The following is a 15,990-nucleotide window of genomic DNA, read 5'->3' as shown; positions in this document are numbered from 1 at the left end:
TGGCAAAGTGTTAACTAGACTCAAACAATATTTAAATGGACTCAAATAACAGACCATTTCTGCTGTTAACACCAGCACTAGTTGTGGTTTAATATATCCTCTGCAGCAGATGAGTCTGCTTAGGTGTATTTTTGAGTCCACATAACATTCCGCCATTTCACATGGACGAGTGGCAAATCAAGAATGACCGCTTTCTTTTATTATATTATATGAAATGATATAGCAGAATTTTAACATTAAAAATGCTAAAAATGGGTCACCATGGGCTCAGTTTTATTTTAAATCTAAACTTCTGCGATGATTTCACAGCAGTAAAATCACCAGAGCTAACTCCAAATCTCCTAAGACTAGGTCGGGGCTAGCAGCGCCTTAGATCTGTTACCTCAGATATACAGCTATGGGGTTGTAGGCACAGGAGTGCATAGGCACACTCACATATAAAAATGTGTACTGCTATTTTTTGGGAAGAAATTGCAGGTAAAATAATGTTTAGATGTTCCCTATAACTTAGAAAATCTTCACTTTTTATTTATTAAATTTTTTTTTATTTTTTTTACATTTTAGTATTAAAATTCCCATAGCCATTTTTTTTATTTAATCAGACTCATAAAGTCCATCAGCTTCATTTAAAGCCCATATGTTGTAGCCTATTGTTAATATTGTGCATCTGTTAATACAACTCAATGTGTTCCTCTCTGCAGACATATACTGGATCTATATTAGTAGCAGTGAACCCGTACCAGCTTCTGCCCATTTACACCCCAGATCAGATTCGCCTGTATACCAACAAGAAGATTGGAGAAATGCCGCCACACATCTTTGCCATAGCTGACAACTGCTACTTCAATATGCAGCGGAATAACAAAGACCAATGCTGCATCATCAGGTGAGCTGTGTCCCCATCTCATCCCATCTGGTTTAGCATTGCACTGATACCGGTATCAGGATTGGGGCCAATACTTAGCTTTTTCATGAGTACTTATACTGTAAATGCTCTGATACTAGAAGCGATACCTTCAACTAAGGTTGGCAGCAGTCCAATGGGGGGGGGGGGGGATGTTTCCTATCTTAGGCTTCAGGTTGCCATCTTGGGGAGGACGGTGATCGTATTGCATACCGAAGTCCTTCAAGATTTGTGCAGCTATCTTGATGAAGAACCCTATAAATATAGAGGCCAATATCATTTGGTGCGCACGCAGTTAGACAGTAAGACAGGGAGAGAGCTCTAATAGGTAGGGAAAGTGCAGGTACAGAAATAAGTATAGGTTCTAGAAAAGCTGGGACGTGTAGGTTTCCTTTTTAGCGTGTCCCCATTGCATTGGTCCTAGCCGATCGGTCTGCCTCTGGCCATTATATACCTCAACTACCTAGTGAAACCCAGTACCATTGACTTTACCACCAACCCTCCAATGGAGGGAAATTGTACGTGAAACCTGTAACACAGCTGTGCAAGGTATACATCCCTACCAGTATTCTGCAGACAAAAAGACAGAATACCACTCTGATTATTTGGTGCCAATGTTATATTGAACTGTTGTGACTTAATGATTATCTGTTGAGTTTTGTTGATCTCTGCAACATAAAAAAACAGTGCCAAGCCACTCTGTCTCATTGTTCTTCCAAAAGTACTCATACTTCACTTATGCCCCGCCTACAAGCATGCTGGGATTGGTAGTATCTCGGCCTATGGAAGTCATGGATATTTTTGTAGAAGTTACACACACCTAGAGCTTTAACTGGTCAAATTTTTGTTTAGTTTTAGAATTTAGATGAATGCTTGCAGATTAAGGCCTGATTCACACCTATGCAGGTTGCAATTTGCATATTACAGGTGTATTTTGCGTTTTTTCAATACACGCTTTTGATCCATTAAAGTCTATGGAACCAAAAGTCTCTGTTCTTTTCCATAAAATGCACAGATGTGAACTACATTCATAGGAAACCATGTTAAGTGGACTGTAGAGTGTTTCTGCAAAACTAAAAAACGCATTAAAAAGTGCATAGGTGTGAACAGGGCCTTCAACATCTTTTTGAATCTATGCCACAAAGAATTAATGCAGTTCTGAAGGCAAAATGGGTTCAACCCGATACTAGCAAGTTGTACCTAATAAAGTGGCCGGTGAGTGTATATGTGTGGCTGTGTGGTGGGGAATACCTGGCGCTTATGATTGGTGGTCTGCAGTGACAGCTTCCTCACAGGATTGCACAGTCATGTTTGGATTGGTATCCAAACACACCTGAGCTCACCCCGAGCTGTCACCCATGCTGAACCTCAAACATGCTCACCCTTGTTCATCTCCATTACATGGGGGAATTATAGAACTAAAAACCAACACAATACAAATAAAGTTATTTTTACTTTCTTGTAACTTCACAAGAAGTGACAAGGACGAGACATTTCAGGTAAGATCAACAGGCATTTTCTGTAGTCCCTGAAAATGTTGTCATCATGGACATAGGAAAACCAATGCAGCCACCACACCTAAGGACTGGTAAGCTGCAATATGTAAAAAATGTTTTGGTTTTGGGTTTAAATATGCTTTAAATTACACCTAAGGTGGGGGGAGAGTGTGGCCAGTGCTTAACCCCCCGTTTATGGCTTCCCAGATCTTTACCACTAGCTTATCTCATAAACTGCCAGGCAGCAGGTAAGCCAAATCCAATATGCTGCCCTGGACCAAGTGGGGCCGTTTGTCACACTACTCATTAATGAAATGTCAGTTCAAAGCAGATTGGTCTTTATCAGTCTTTGACCAAAGGTTTGTTATGTAATCCTCAGGGCCGCAGATGGTTGGTTGTGTGTTTGGAATGCACACCAAATGCAGGTCAGGAGATTCTCACTTACTTCAATGGAGTGGTGTAGATGACAGTTTAGAGCAGGGATATGCAATTAGTGGACCTCCAGCTGTTGCAGAACTACAAGTCCCATGAGGCATTGCAAGACTCTGACAGCCACAAGCATGACACCCAGAGGCAGAGCATGATGGGACTTGTAGTTTTGCAACAGCTGGAGGTCCGCTAATTGCATATCCCTGGTTTAGAGGCTGTGCCTGGTCGGCTTTACATTGTGTTTCTTCAATAGATGCATCATGTCCTAACGAGGTGTATTTGGATTGCAGGAAAGTAGGTCAAACAAAGCCTTTTCCTGTCAAAGGCTGAGTTAGACAAAAAAGCCCTTCTGTATGAGCTCTAACCAGTGGTGGCTGGTGCTCCATTTTTGGGGGAGGGGTGGAAAATCAAACCATCCGCCACACCCAGCCCCCCTGGTCTGTCAGTTGGTTGGTAAGTCAATCCCCCCCCCCCATTGCTCGCTCATCCGTCCACCCACCAGCTTTACCCCATCTAGGTCGTGGGCAGTTTGGGATCCTTCCTTCGTCTCCTCCTCCTCGGTGGCTTCCTCCTCAATACGGTTGCTTCTCCTCTCGGCCAATCGGGTCTCAGGACCCACTTCCTGATTAGCCAGGAGGAGAATCAGGAAGAAAATGGCGAATATATTTTGCAATTATCACACAAGTGGGTGTGCTCGGGATGCAGTGCTTTGCGCCCGAGCCCACCTTTTTTGAAGCCATTTAGAGCCTCTGGCTCTAATCACATGCTTCGAAAAACAAAACCACCAAGACTAATAGCCATGGCCATAAATAGGCTCTGTCTGACCCAAGATGTCTACTAGTCACATGGGGCGACAGCATCCAATTGGATTGCTTCCCCAGTAACCCAGGAATCTATAGAGGAACCATGTTCTTCTCGGCCTTCTCTGCTTCTTCAGTGCCACTGCAGAAGAGCAGCACCCGCAGAGGGGAAAGTAGACTGCACCTGCTGCCTGATCTGAATTCATTTTGCAGGTGCTAAAAGACTGAAGGCCAGCGGCTGCCACATCCTTCCCAACTGTCAGACAGCAGCACCAGTCAGCAAGAGCGGCGTTTTCCACATCAGGTGGCAGCACCAGTCAGCAACAGTAGCTTTCTAATGTCCACTGCGTCCCCCTGAACCACTAATGCAGTGGTAAAATGTTCTGTTAGCAGACTGCTGCATGGTCTGCCTCCCAAAATGTCCTCACCACATCTGCCGGAGCCCGGGAACAGTCCCTCCTCTCTTCCTGTCCATCCAGCTCCCATGATCCTAGCGTATGTATTTCCACCACTAGTTTGAAAACCACAGCAACAACTCAATCTGTTCAGGGCTCACATCCTTCACAAATCTCAGTACTTCCCAGCATGCTCTAGCTATTCCCAGCATTCACAGTAGTGCACACCCCTTCCTCTGTTTTCCCAGAGTGGTGGATGGCTTTACCTAGGCTGCATCCTCTTTCTCTTCTTCACAGCTGCCCTTGTCCCTCTGTCAGCTGCAGAGGGAATAACAGAGACTGTGTATACTGCTACCTGCTTGCTCCTCTGCTGTCAGCACTGTGGACCAGGCTACAATAATGCCCCGTACACACGATCGTACATCGACAACAAAACCAAAGATTTTTGTTCGAAGGATGTTGGCTCAAACTTGTCTTGCATACAAATGGTCACATAAATATTGGCCAACAATTATGAATATAGTGACATACAAGCTGTACGTGATATCTCCATTATGAATGCTAGATATATTTTCAACTCGTACTTGATTCCGAGCATGCGTGGACTTTTGTCCGATGGACTTATGTACACACGATCAGAAAGTCCGACAACAAACATTTGTTGGCGGAAAATTTGAGAACCTGCTAGCCAACATTTGTTGGTGGAAAGTCTGACAAGAAAATGTTCGATGGAGCGTACACACGGTTGGACTTTCCACCAACAAGCTCACATCCAACATTTGTTGTTGGAAAATGTGATTGTGTGTACGGGGCATTACATATGAAATACGATCACTGCTCTTTCCACCATGCTGCTGATTAATCCCAGATGTCTCATTCTGCTATGTTCTGTTATAGTGGAGAGTCAGGCGCTGGGAAGACGGAAAGCACCAAGTTAATTCTGCAGTTCCTGGCGGCCATCAGCGGGCAGCACTCATGGATAGAGCAGCAGGTTTTGGAAGCAAACCCAATCCTAGAAGGTCAGACTGTGGTTCTCATTGTCTCTTCCTGTATGCTAACCTTATAACTCCATTAGACTTCACACATTTGCTGTTCCTGCCTCAGACTTTGAGTTTTGCACTTTCAGCTTTTGGCAACGCCAAGACCATACGAAATGACAATTCCAGCCGGTTTGGAAAGTACATCGACATTCATTTCAACAAGAAAGGAGCCATAGAGGGGGCCAAGATTGAGCAGTATCTTCTGGAAAAGTCACGGGTTTGTCGACAGGTAGATGAAAAAATGTGTCCTTTATACCCTTTAGGGAGTAGCAGTTAGTTGGACTTCTTCCTTGTTTTTTTTTCAGTTGTCTACTTGAAAAGATGGAGGAGAAATAATGGAGAGAAAGCCCTCATTCACATGAGTGTACTACAGCATACACCCATGGGAGGAGGGCCGTGTTTGCCCACAGGCATCCATTAGTTAATTTGTATGTTGGAGATTTTTGCAATTTTTTGGGTGCATATAAAATCAATAGGAAAAATGTATTAAAAAGTACATTTTATTATTACATAAAAACAATGCAATTGCATTAGAAAAGACTCATACATAACGGCCCTTAAAGGTACAGCACAATGGTGTGGTTCCCAACATGTTTCGCCCTACAATGGGGCTTCCTCAGGGGACGCTGTCCAAATGAATACCGGAGCCTTCCTAAAATATATTGCAATTAATAATGGTTCAGGTGGTCAAGCAGAAACCATAAGGCCAAACACCGGACTGCAGGCAAGCACAGGAGACATAAAAGGACCAGAGAGTCTAGTTTGCAAAGAACACAAGGATGAGAAACTAGCTGGAAGGAGGTACACAGGGAGAGGTACACATTCCCTACAGGACCTCAGATCATGTGCTGAGTGTCCCCAAATAGGAGTTTCTCATCCTTGTGTTGCAAACTAGACTCTCTGGTCTTTTCATACCTCCTGTGATTGCCTACAGTCTGGTGTTTGGTCTAATGGTGTTTGGTCTTACGGTGTCTGCTTGACCCCCTGAACTGTTATCAATTGCAATAAAGTAATAGTGCAGTTTTGGTAGGATAGGTAAATTTCCAGGCTTCGCTGGCAGTCAAGTCTGGGTATGTTTTGACCTGAGTTGGGAGTGACCCAGGGCAACGCTGGGTGATTCACAGGCAGCATCACCAACACCTCCCGCTTTTTTCCAGAATGTTCTAGTGTTTTCTGGAAATTAAGGAGGAGAGGAAAGGTGGAGCTCCCTGGGGTATTCTGAAGAGAGGGTGCTACAAACACTAGTGGGTGCTAGAAACAAATAACCAGGATCTGCAGATTTTAAGAGATCACTAGCATAGGATACCCTAAATACAAATCACACCAGGGTATGGTAACAACCTCAATGCCTACCAGGTCCTCTGGTGGCTGTCTGGAAAGCGCAATTGTCTGCAGTAAAATTAATCATGTCAGGGTAACAAAAGTTTACAGACACCAAGTTGGGGTACACCAGCGGGTGTGATGACGTCATAGGCCGCTAGCCCTACCCTACACGTTTCATCTATGCAAGGGACATCCTCAGGGGACAAGAAGGTGGTTTATATCTGCTTTTGGCCTGGCAAGAGTGAGCTGGTCTCAGCATCTCCTTCACATATACAACCCCTGTACATTCTTCCTGAAAAAAGGTGTATCTCTTTACTCAATCACTGTTAAAATATTTATTTCAATTTATTGTAAATTATTTATACTTATGATATATTTAGATGCAGATATGAATGCTTTGTTTCCTAGGCTTCAGATGAACGGAATTATCATATTTTCTACTGTATGCTGAAAGGGATGCCACCAGATCATAAGAAGAAGTTGGGTCTAGGAAAAGCCACTGACTTCAACTACCTCTGTATGGTAAGTGGGCATGGTGGTTTTTTTCACCACAGGGAACAATGTCCAGGGCAGAAATATTAGATGGGGCACCACGAAGCCTCAACATTTTCAGATTATGAAACCTTCTTCCTCATTTGATTTTTTTTTTCTGTCCTCCAAGGGACATTTGTGGCTAAATTCTGAAATTTCAGTTTTGATCAGCTGAATGCATTCCAGGTCCTACAAAACAAAAGTCGGGGCATTGAATTGAAATCCACAGAGGTCCAGTCAGTAAAATGTTATTCCTGCAGAGGTCCAAACATCATGTTTGAGTACAAATAGCACCTCCATGCATCAGCAAAAGCAACGTATTTTCGAGAGTGCTAAACTGCATGTTGCTGCACCATGCGGCTCAGCATGGCGCAATTTAACATAGTGTTGTGCATGAATGGGCTGCCTTCATGCACAACGCAGGTTGCAATGATACAAATGTAACCTCAGATCCTTCACATCACAATACCATTAATACATTTATATTCCCAGTCCCCCCCTGCAGATCACCCCCCCCCATTCATATGGCCCTCCCCCCATCACATCCCTGTCCTCCCTCCTCTCCTTCATATCACCACTGTATTTATTTTACATTCTAGTGCTCAGCCCTCTTTCATACAGTATCACCCCCCTTCACATTTCTGTCCTCTGCCCCCCCCCCTTCTTATCACCCCCCCACACCTATACATTCCTGTATTCTGCCCCCCCTTATACAGTGCCCACCTCCACCTTCAAACTCCTGTCCTTGGCCCCCCATTTATATCACCCCCGGCTTCCTCCCCATCCTTTACAGCAGTGGCATAGTCCTCTCCCCTGTTTTACCCTACACGGGGGGGGGGGCTGAGTGCGGCAGACACGGCAGGTCTAGAGCTGAGGGAGGAGGCAGGACAGTTATGAATGGAGCACTGGAGCTGCACAACTTTTCTTGTTACTCAGCTTGTGATTGATTGCTAGGACTCAGCAAGGGGTATGTTGGACCTCTGCAGAGAGAACACTGCTTCCACACAAACAGAGGGGGGTCCCACTCTGCAGCATGTTGATAGGAACAACCTTTCCTACTCAGTCTGTGCCTGCTTTCTAAAGGAAACAGACTGTACCATTTTGCACACCTTAGTTTTAATGCAGCTGATATGTATTTAGCAGATTTAAACCCATAATTCAGTTGGGCTTTAAGTGATGCACATTAGGGGTTTCATGGAAAACAGTGACTCCAATAAATGGGTACATATTTTATTGAAGTTGAGAGGCAGCAGAAGTCATATTTCAGGTGATAAGGTTGTATGCTATATAAAAAAATGACGGGTTTTGGGACTTGGAGGGTTGGTTATTGCTAATGGTTTGTGGAATTGAGATCCAGAGAATAGAAGCAGCAAATGGTGTGCATAGGGAGTGGTGAACCAGAAGGAAGAATAGAGTAATTGATATTAAATCTTCAATCATAGGATGGAAATATTAGATATTTAAAGAGAACCAGTCAGGGATGGTTGTAGTAACAGTGTTGTCTTACCTCTCAGGGTTGTATATTTGTGCTGTTATTCACTTGTTTTCTTATCCTGTCTAAGCAGAAATGTCACTAAAGTTCAATGTCAGGTTGTAAGGACCCCATGTAGGCTGACCTGTCTCCTTTAAAAAAAAACACTCTAGTCTGCTGGATACCAGGGCCATCTTAATGCATGGGAACCCTTGGGCAGTGCCCTAGGGCCCCATGTGCATTGAGGCCCCATGATAATCTTGCATTACATCATATTTGCCAACTGTCCCAGATTTGCTGGGACAGTCACACTTTTTACTAAGCTTTCCCAGGATGGCCCAAGCAGCGTCTTGGAACTTGTCAATTTGCAAAATTTTTATGCTGCGTACACATGACCGGACTTTCTGGCAGAAAAGGTCTGACGGAATCATTTCATCGGATATGTGGGCTTCAGTGGACTCTTTTTTTTTTTTTCAAAAAGTCTGACGGACCTAGAAATAGAACATGTTTTAAATCTTTCAGACAAAATCAATTCCTATCGGGAAAACCGTTCGTCTGTATGCTGGTCCGACAGACCAAATATGACGCAAGGGCAGCTATTGGCTACTGGCTATTGAACTTCCTTTTCTAGTTCCGTCGTACGTCATCACGTTCGAAACAAATGGACTTTGATGTGATCGTGTGTAGGCAAGTCCGTTCAGTTGGAACTCCGTCGGAAAGACAGTCAGAGTTTATTCTGATGGAAAGTCTGGTCGTGTGTACGCGGCATAAGTTTTCTTTTATGTAATGCATACTGCACATTTACTATATGACAGATGTGTGAGAGTCTGTTATCAGCACTGAGCTCAGGCCGGGGGACAGAAAGGTGACACTGCTACTCTAACAGGGATGCCATACAAGTAAATAATCAAAAAAATGCAATGCCTAAGAGATAAGCCTGCACATTTACACACTTTAGAAGTGGAGTTTATTGGCTGATTATTATAAATGCCCATCAGTGACTGATTCTCCATAAGACCTTCATAGCTTGGTCAGTGCAGGGACTGACAGGCTTCAGAATGGAAGGAGAGGTAGGTGAGCTGATCATGTGATATGCCCGCTTTATGTCTTGCAGGGCAAATGTACGACTTGTGACGGTAGAGATGACAGTAAAGAGTATGCTAACATTCGCTCAGCCATGAAAGTCTTAATGTTTACCGATACTGAGAACTGGGAGATCTCCCGACTCCTGGCTGCCATACTGCACATGGGGAATCTTCGCTATGAAGGTAATGACTTATACAATGCTCTGCTATCTATTGTTTCTTTAATAGTTTTTTTATCCTGGGTGTCATTTGCAGTTGTTTAATTGCACCCATGTAGTGATATTGTCTGTAATTGAGAAATGTCACTGGTTTCTATTGAATATATCTGTTGCTTACTTAATGATGTCATTGGTCTCTAGCAAATCAATAGGCTGCATTCTCAGTGATGCCACTTGACTCTTGTGAATGGATAGGCAGCATTCTCAGTGATGTCATTGGTCTCTAGCGAATGGATAGGCTGTATTCTCAGTGCTGTCACTTGTCCTTAGCGAATGAATAGGCTTCATTCTCCATGATGTCATTGGTCTCTAGTGAATGGATAGGCTGCATTATCAATGATGTGATTGGTCTCTAGTGAATGGACTGCTGCATTCTCAGTGATGTCATCTGCCTACAGCGAATGGAAAGGCTGTATTCTCAGTGATGTCACTTGTCCCTAGCGAATGAATAGGCTTCATTCTCCATGATGTCATTGGTCTCTAGCGAATTTATAGGCTGCATCTTCAATGATGTAATTGGTTTCTTGCAAATGGATAAGCAGCATTCGTATTTCCAATTGTTTTTATTACGGTTATCAACCATACATATATAAAACCGTACAATAAAGTATAGAGAAGTACCGAAGCATGACAACATTATTGACTTACAGCATTGGACATTAAAGAACCGGTATAGAGCTTTTTTTAGGCTATGACTATAGTTCTGAAGAACAGAAGATTGGTCCTCTGAAAAGGAACTGCATGGCCGGGGGCACCCTCATCTAAGACAAGGGGTCCTCTCAGCCATGAATTGGTCATGTATTGTAGCTAGTCATTATGTTTGAATACACAGCCCGCAAATTAGGAGTGGGACCATTATCCAGGATAACTTGTTTCTTTAAGCCCTTGTACACGCGGTCGGACATTCCGATGGAAAATGTCCGATCGGACCGCGTTGTTGGATAATCCGACCGTGTGTGGGCTTCATCTGACTTTTTACGTCGGAATGTCCGACCAACAAAGTTTGAGAGCTGGATATAAAATTTTCCGACAACATGATCCGATCGGACTTTGTACGATTGTTTGTAGAGAGTTCCGATCGGACAAAGTGCCACACATGCTTAGATCAAATTCCTAGACCAAAGCTATTGGCTACTAGCTTGAACGTAGTCCCGTCGTAACTAAATAACGTCATCACGTTCCGAACTATTGGGTTTTCCGACAACTTTGTCCAACCGTGTGTATGCAACACCAGTTTCGGACAAAATCCGTCTGAAAAAATCAGACTGATTTTGTTGTCGGAATGTCCGGCCGTGTGTACAAGGGCTCAGAGGTCAAAAGACACCAGCGGGAATTTACAGGATCAGGGTGTGATAGGCAGCATTCTCAGTGATGTTATTGGTTGGGTAGGTTGATGTCTCCTAAATGTTATAGGTGTCATAATGCTATGGGAAATGTTTTCCATATGATATGAGAATACCTGAGGATGCATCAGTTTTGGTCTAGTATTACCTCCTTCATGGAACCAAAATTAGATTTACCAAATATATGTACCCTCGCCAGGTGTCTTCTGGGAGACTTCGAAGAGGAGGACCTTGGTGCCTCTCAAAAATAGTTGACTCGTTCTCTCTTCTTTTATGCTAAATGCTGGAAGAGGCCAGACCCTCCCCTGGCTTACAGATGTGGGTTGACCTGATTATTGACCTGATTATTAATGCCCTGCCTATGTACAAAATGACCTATACTGCAAGGAGATGCCCAAAGAAATTTGATAAAATCTGGTCAGGTTGGACCACCACAGTCTTGGGAGATGTAGAAATTTAAATGGGATAGGATGCACTTCGGTATTGTCTTATTGGACTTTGCCATATGCTGTGCCTCTTTAAATGCCTGCTTACCTAAATGCCTTAAATGGAGTATCTCGATTATCTAAAGTGCTAAACCAGCTGTTTTGTTATCGTTGTACCTTTTGTTGTTTTTATGTAGAATACTTGGGTACTTATGTGAACTTTTTGTTCTTTCTAATTGTTAGAATTCTGTCTTACTGACCTGGCAACATGTACCCTGCCTGATTGTTTTTTTTATGTTTTCATATGAAAACTAATAGAATATCATTCCCACTAATGTTCCTCATCTTAATACATCAAGTTTCATGTTTGATGTAATATCTTAAAAAAATCTTTATTATTTTTGCAGCCCGAATGTACGATAACTTGGATGCCTGTGAAGTGGTTTATTCCACCTCTTTAACTACAGCTGCAACATTACTGGAGGTTAGTTGCATAGAATTTATATTTCTGCTTTATAAACAGAGTGGAAGACCTTTCCCTTGCAGTGTCGAAAACCTACATACAAAAATGAACTCCATATAAATAGGTTATTATGGGACTGTACAGCGTATCAACTATGGTAGTATAAATTAAATTATTCTTTACTGAAAACTAAATTCAGGCCCCATCCACAATGATACCTTACCCATTTCTGCAGTGGCACCATATTGCACAAATCCTTCACTTTCAAGCCTCTGATAGTGACATGTCACTGTTTCTGATGAATCATTCACTTAGCTCTGTTAATGATGTGGAAATGAGACTGCTGTCCTCAGCCCCCATGCACTTGTCCACTAATGGCCAAGTCATTCACACATTAGTCTTCTGTTTACCACAGCACCCATGCCCTTGTCTATTGATTGCTCCCTGGAACTTGTCTACTGTTGACCTCAGCACCCATGGGCACAAGACTTGTCCATTTGTCTACTGATGGCCACAAAACTTGTGCACTGGCTTACTGATGACCACAAGATTTGTGCACTGGTCTACTGATGACCACAAGACTTGTGCACTGGTCTGCTGATGGCCACAAGACTTGTGCACTGGTCTACTGATGACCACAAGACTTGTCCATTGGTCTACTGATGGCCACAAGACTTGTCCATTGGTCTACTGATGGCCACAAGACTTGTTCATTGGTCTACTGATGGCCACCAGACTTGTCCATTGGTCTACTGATGACCACAAGACTTGTCCATTGGTCTACAGGTGGCCACAAAACTTGTGCACTGGTCTACCGATGGTCTTAAGACCTGTGCACTGGTCTACTGATGGTCATGGCATGGTTGGGGTTTACTGCTCCTATGAACAATGCAAGTCTATGAGTTGGCCAAGAGTAATACACCCCCTGCCTGGCTGACATCTTATCAATTGACTCAGGGAAGTTTGAAAACGACCCTTGCAGTGGGGCTCCCCCCTGCACTGTTAGGAGCAAGTGCTTGTTTTTGTCTAGCATGCCATTAAAAAGCTCTTTTAATTACTTTATCCATCCCCTTCAAGCTTCCTCCTCTCCACATGATTGGTTCCCAGAACCCGCTTCCCACTGGTGCTCCATACCTCAGTTGAAATTTAATGTCATCCACATACAATGCAGGACCAGCAGTCCTGATTTGTTAGTGAGGACGCTGAGGGCTTGTGTACAACACGGAGTGTCAATGGGAAGAGGAGAGTCTTGGATGCCGGAGGAACAACAGACAAGGTAAGTAAAACTGTTCTTTAATGCTACCCTAGGAAACAAATAGCATTAACCCTTGCAGTGCGGGGGAATCCTCACTGCAAGGGTAGATTTTGAATTTGCCTGGATTTCAGCTATGATAGAGAAACAGAATCATTGTGCTGAGTTGGTGTAATCATTTCTTTTAGCTAATCTACTAATTTGAATACAATAATGAAATGGGAAAATAAGACAAAAGGCCAAGTTGTCAAAATATTAAATTTAGCAATTGGAGCATATAAAAATACTCTCTAGTGTTTACCTCTAAATTTAAAAACATTAAAAGTTATCAGAAAAGATAACCACCCACTGTTCTAAAATGAGGAATAATCCTCTTACTTTTTGGGACATGTGATGGATTAGAAATGTGAATGCCTTCAGGTCTAAGAAGGCTTTACTGTACTATGCTCTGGCTTGGTTGGAGTTTTTTTTAAACAAATTAGCCCCTTCGCACCGTATCTGGTATGGTTTCTTGTTGAGTCCCGAGCCCAACTCCATAGAAGCCATGGTTTCCATACAATATACTAATGATCAAATAGCTATGCCTTTTGGCCATAGCTGGGGCAATGTTTGTTACCAGACCACAAGGCCTAGCCATTTCATCTGCACTGTTGGCTTTTTTTATTTTTTATTGCAAAAAATGTCACCTGCACCTACAGTATATACACAGTATATGTATTTTTCACTTAGCTTGTAGAAGTTCTGTGGGCTACCCTAAAGTCTAGCGGGAGGATGTGTCGCCCTTAAGCCGGTCATACCTGGATTGAAATTTGGTTGATTCAGCAGGGACCGGACGATTTTCAATTTTCAGTAGCTCACAAAAGTGAATACACACCTCACATCTTTGTAAATATTTTATTTCATGTGACAAAACTGTAGAAATTACACTTTTACTACAATGTAAAGTAATGAGTGTACAGCTTGTATAACAGTGTAAATGTGTTGTCCCCTCAAAAAACAAACAAAAAAAACAACACACAGTCATTAATGTCTAAACCGCTGGCAACAAAAGTGAGTACACCCCTAAGTGAAAATGTCCAAATTGGGCCCAAAGTGCCAATACTTTGTGTGGCCACCATTATTTTCTAGCACTGCCTTAACTCTCTTGGGCATGGAGTTCACCAGAGCTTCACAGGTTGCCACGGAAGTCCTCTTCCACTCCTCCATTATGACATCACAGAGCTGGTGGATGTTAGAGACCTTGCACTCCTCCACCTTCCGTTTGAGGATGTCCCACAGATGCTCAACAGGGTTTAGGTCTGGAGACATGCTTGGCCAGTCCATTACCTTTACCGTCAGCTTCTTTAGCAAGGCAGTGGTCGTGTTGGAGGTGTGTTTGGGGTCGTTATCATGTTGGAATACTGCCCTGTGGTCCAGTCTCTGAAGGGAGGGGATCATGCTCTGCTTCAGTATGTCACAGTACATGTTGGCATTCATGGTCCCCTCAATGATCTGTAGCTCCCCAGTGGCGGCAGAACTCATGCAGCCCCAGATCATGACACTCCCACCACCATGCTTGCACTTGTCTTTGTACTCCTCACCTGGTTGCCACCACACACGCTTGACACCATCTGAACCAAATAAGTTTATCTTGGTCTCATCAGACCACAGGACATGGTTCCAGTAATCCATGTCCTTAGCTTGTCTTCAGCAAACTTTTTCTGGCTTTCTTGTGCATCATCTTTAGAAGTGGCTTCCTTCTGAGACAAAAGTCATGCAGACCAATTTGATGCAGTGTGCGGCGTATGGCCTGAGCACTGACAGGTTGACCCCTCACCTCTTCAACCTCTGCAGCAATGCTGGTAGCACTCCTATGTCTATTTCCCAAAGACAACCTCTGGATATGATGCTGAAAACGTGTGCTCAACTTCTTTGGTCGACCATGGCGAGGCCTGCTCTGAGTGGAACCTGTCCTGTTAAACCGATGTATGGTCTTGGCCACCGTGCTGCAGCTCAGTTTTAGGGTCTTAGCAATCTTCCTTATAGCCTAGACCATGGGTGCTCAACCTGTGGCCCTCCAGCTGTTACAGAACTACAGGTCCCATAATGCCTCAGACTTTGGGAGTCATGCTTGTAGCTATCAGCCTTGCAACGGCTCATGGAAAATGTAGTTCCGCAACAGCTGGAGGGCCACAGGTTGAGCACTCATGGCCTAGACCATCTTTATGTAGAGCAACAATTTTTCTTTTCAGATCCTCAGAGAGCTATTTGCAATGAGGTGCCATGTTGAACTTCCAGTGACCATAGTAGAGAGAGAGAGAGTGAGAGCGATAACACCAAATTTAACACACCTGCTCCCCATTCACACCTGAGACCTTATAACACTAACGAGTCACATGACACCGGGGAGGCAATATGGCTAATTGGGCCCAATTTGGACATTTTCACTTAGGGGTGTACTCACTTTTGTTGCCAGCAGTTTAGACATTAATGGCTGTGTGTTGAGTTATTTTGAGGGGACAGCAAATTTACACTGTTATACAAGCTGTACACTCACTACTTTACATTGTAGCAATGTGTCATTTCTTCAGTGTTGTCACACGAAAAGATAGAATAAAATATTTACAAAAATGTGAGGGGTGTACTCACTTTTGTGAGATATTGTATTTATGGACAAGCTGATTGTACCCAAGTTGATCCATCAACTGCTTGTGCTTGGCTTACTGATTTTTCCTGAAGTCTGCACTAAGATACAAGTCAAATTTTGAGCATTCCCACAACAAAAATGTAATTTTGCTAAGATACTTCCAAAGGGAAATCATGTTCAAAGGAATGC

General features: G+C 43.3%; 1 protein-coding gene across 4 annotated transcripts in view; it reads left to right on the top strand.

Annotated features, from left to right (window-relative positions):
• MYO7A (myosin VIIA) overlaps window positions 1–15,990 on the top strand; it is a 344,985-nt gene that overhangs the window by 75,580 nt on the left and 253,415 nt on the right. For all 4 annotated transcript variants that reach the window (XM_077451417.1, XM_077451415.1, XM_077451416.1 and 1 more), the window contains 6 exons: window positions 702–886; window positions 4,922–5,043; window positions 5,151–5,293; window positions 6,796–6,909; window positions 9,504–9,657; window positions 11,868–11,944. In XM_077451417.1, the coding sequence (XP_077307543.1) occupies window positions 702–886; window positions 4,922–5,043; window positions 5,151–5,293; window positions 6,796–6,909; window positions 9,504–9,657; window positions 11,868–11,944 (795 nt within the window). The remainder of the gene's footprint in view (window positions 1–701; window positions 887–4,921; window positions 5,044–5,150; window positions 5,294–6,795; window positions 6,910–9,503; window positions 9,658–11,867; window positions 11,945–15,990) is intronic.

The sequence above is a fragment of the Lithobates pipiens genome, unplaced genomic scaffold (genome assembly GCF_037356315.1).
Source record: "Lithobates pipiens isolate NorthernLeopardFrog02 unplaced genomic scaffold, aLitPip1_a1.2 Scaffold_23, whole genome shotgun sequence".
NCBI classification, from domain to species: Eukaryota; Metazoa; Chordata; class Amphibia; order Anura; family Ranidae; genus Lithobates; species Lithobates pipiens.
The sequence above is the reverse complement of the archived record's forward strand: the minus strand, read 5'-3'. Positions and strand labels throughout refer to the sequence as shown.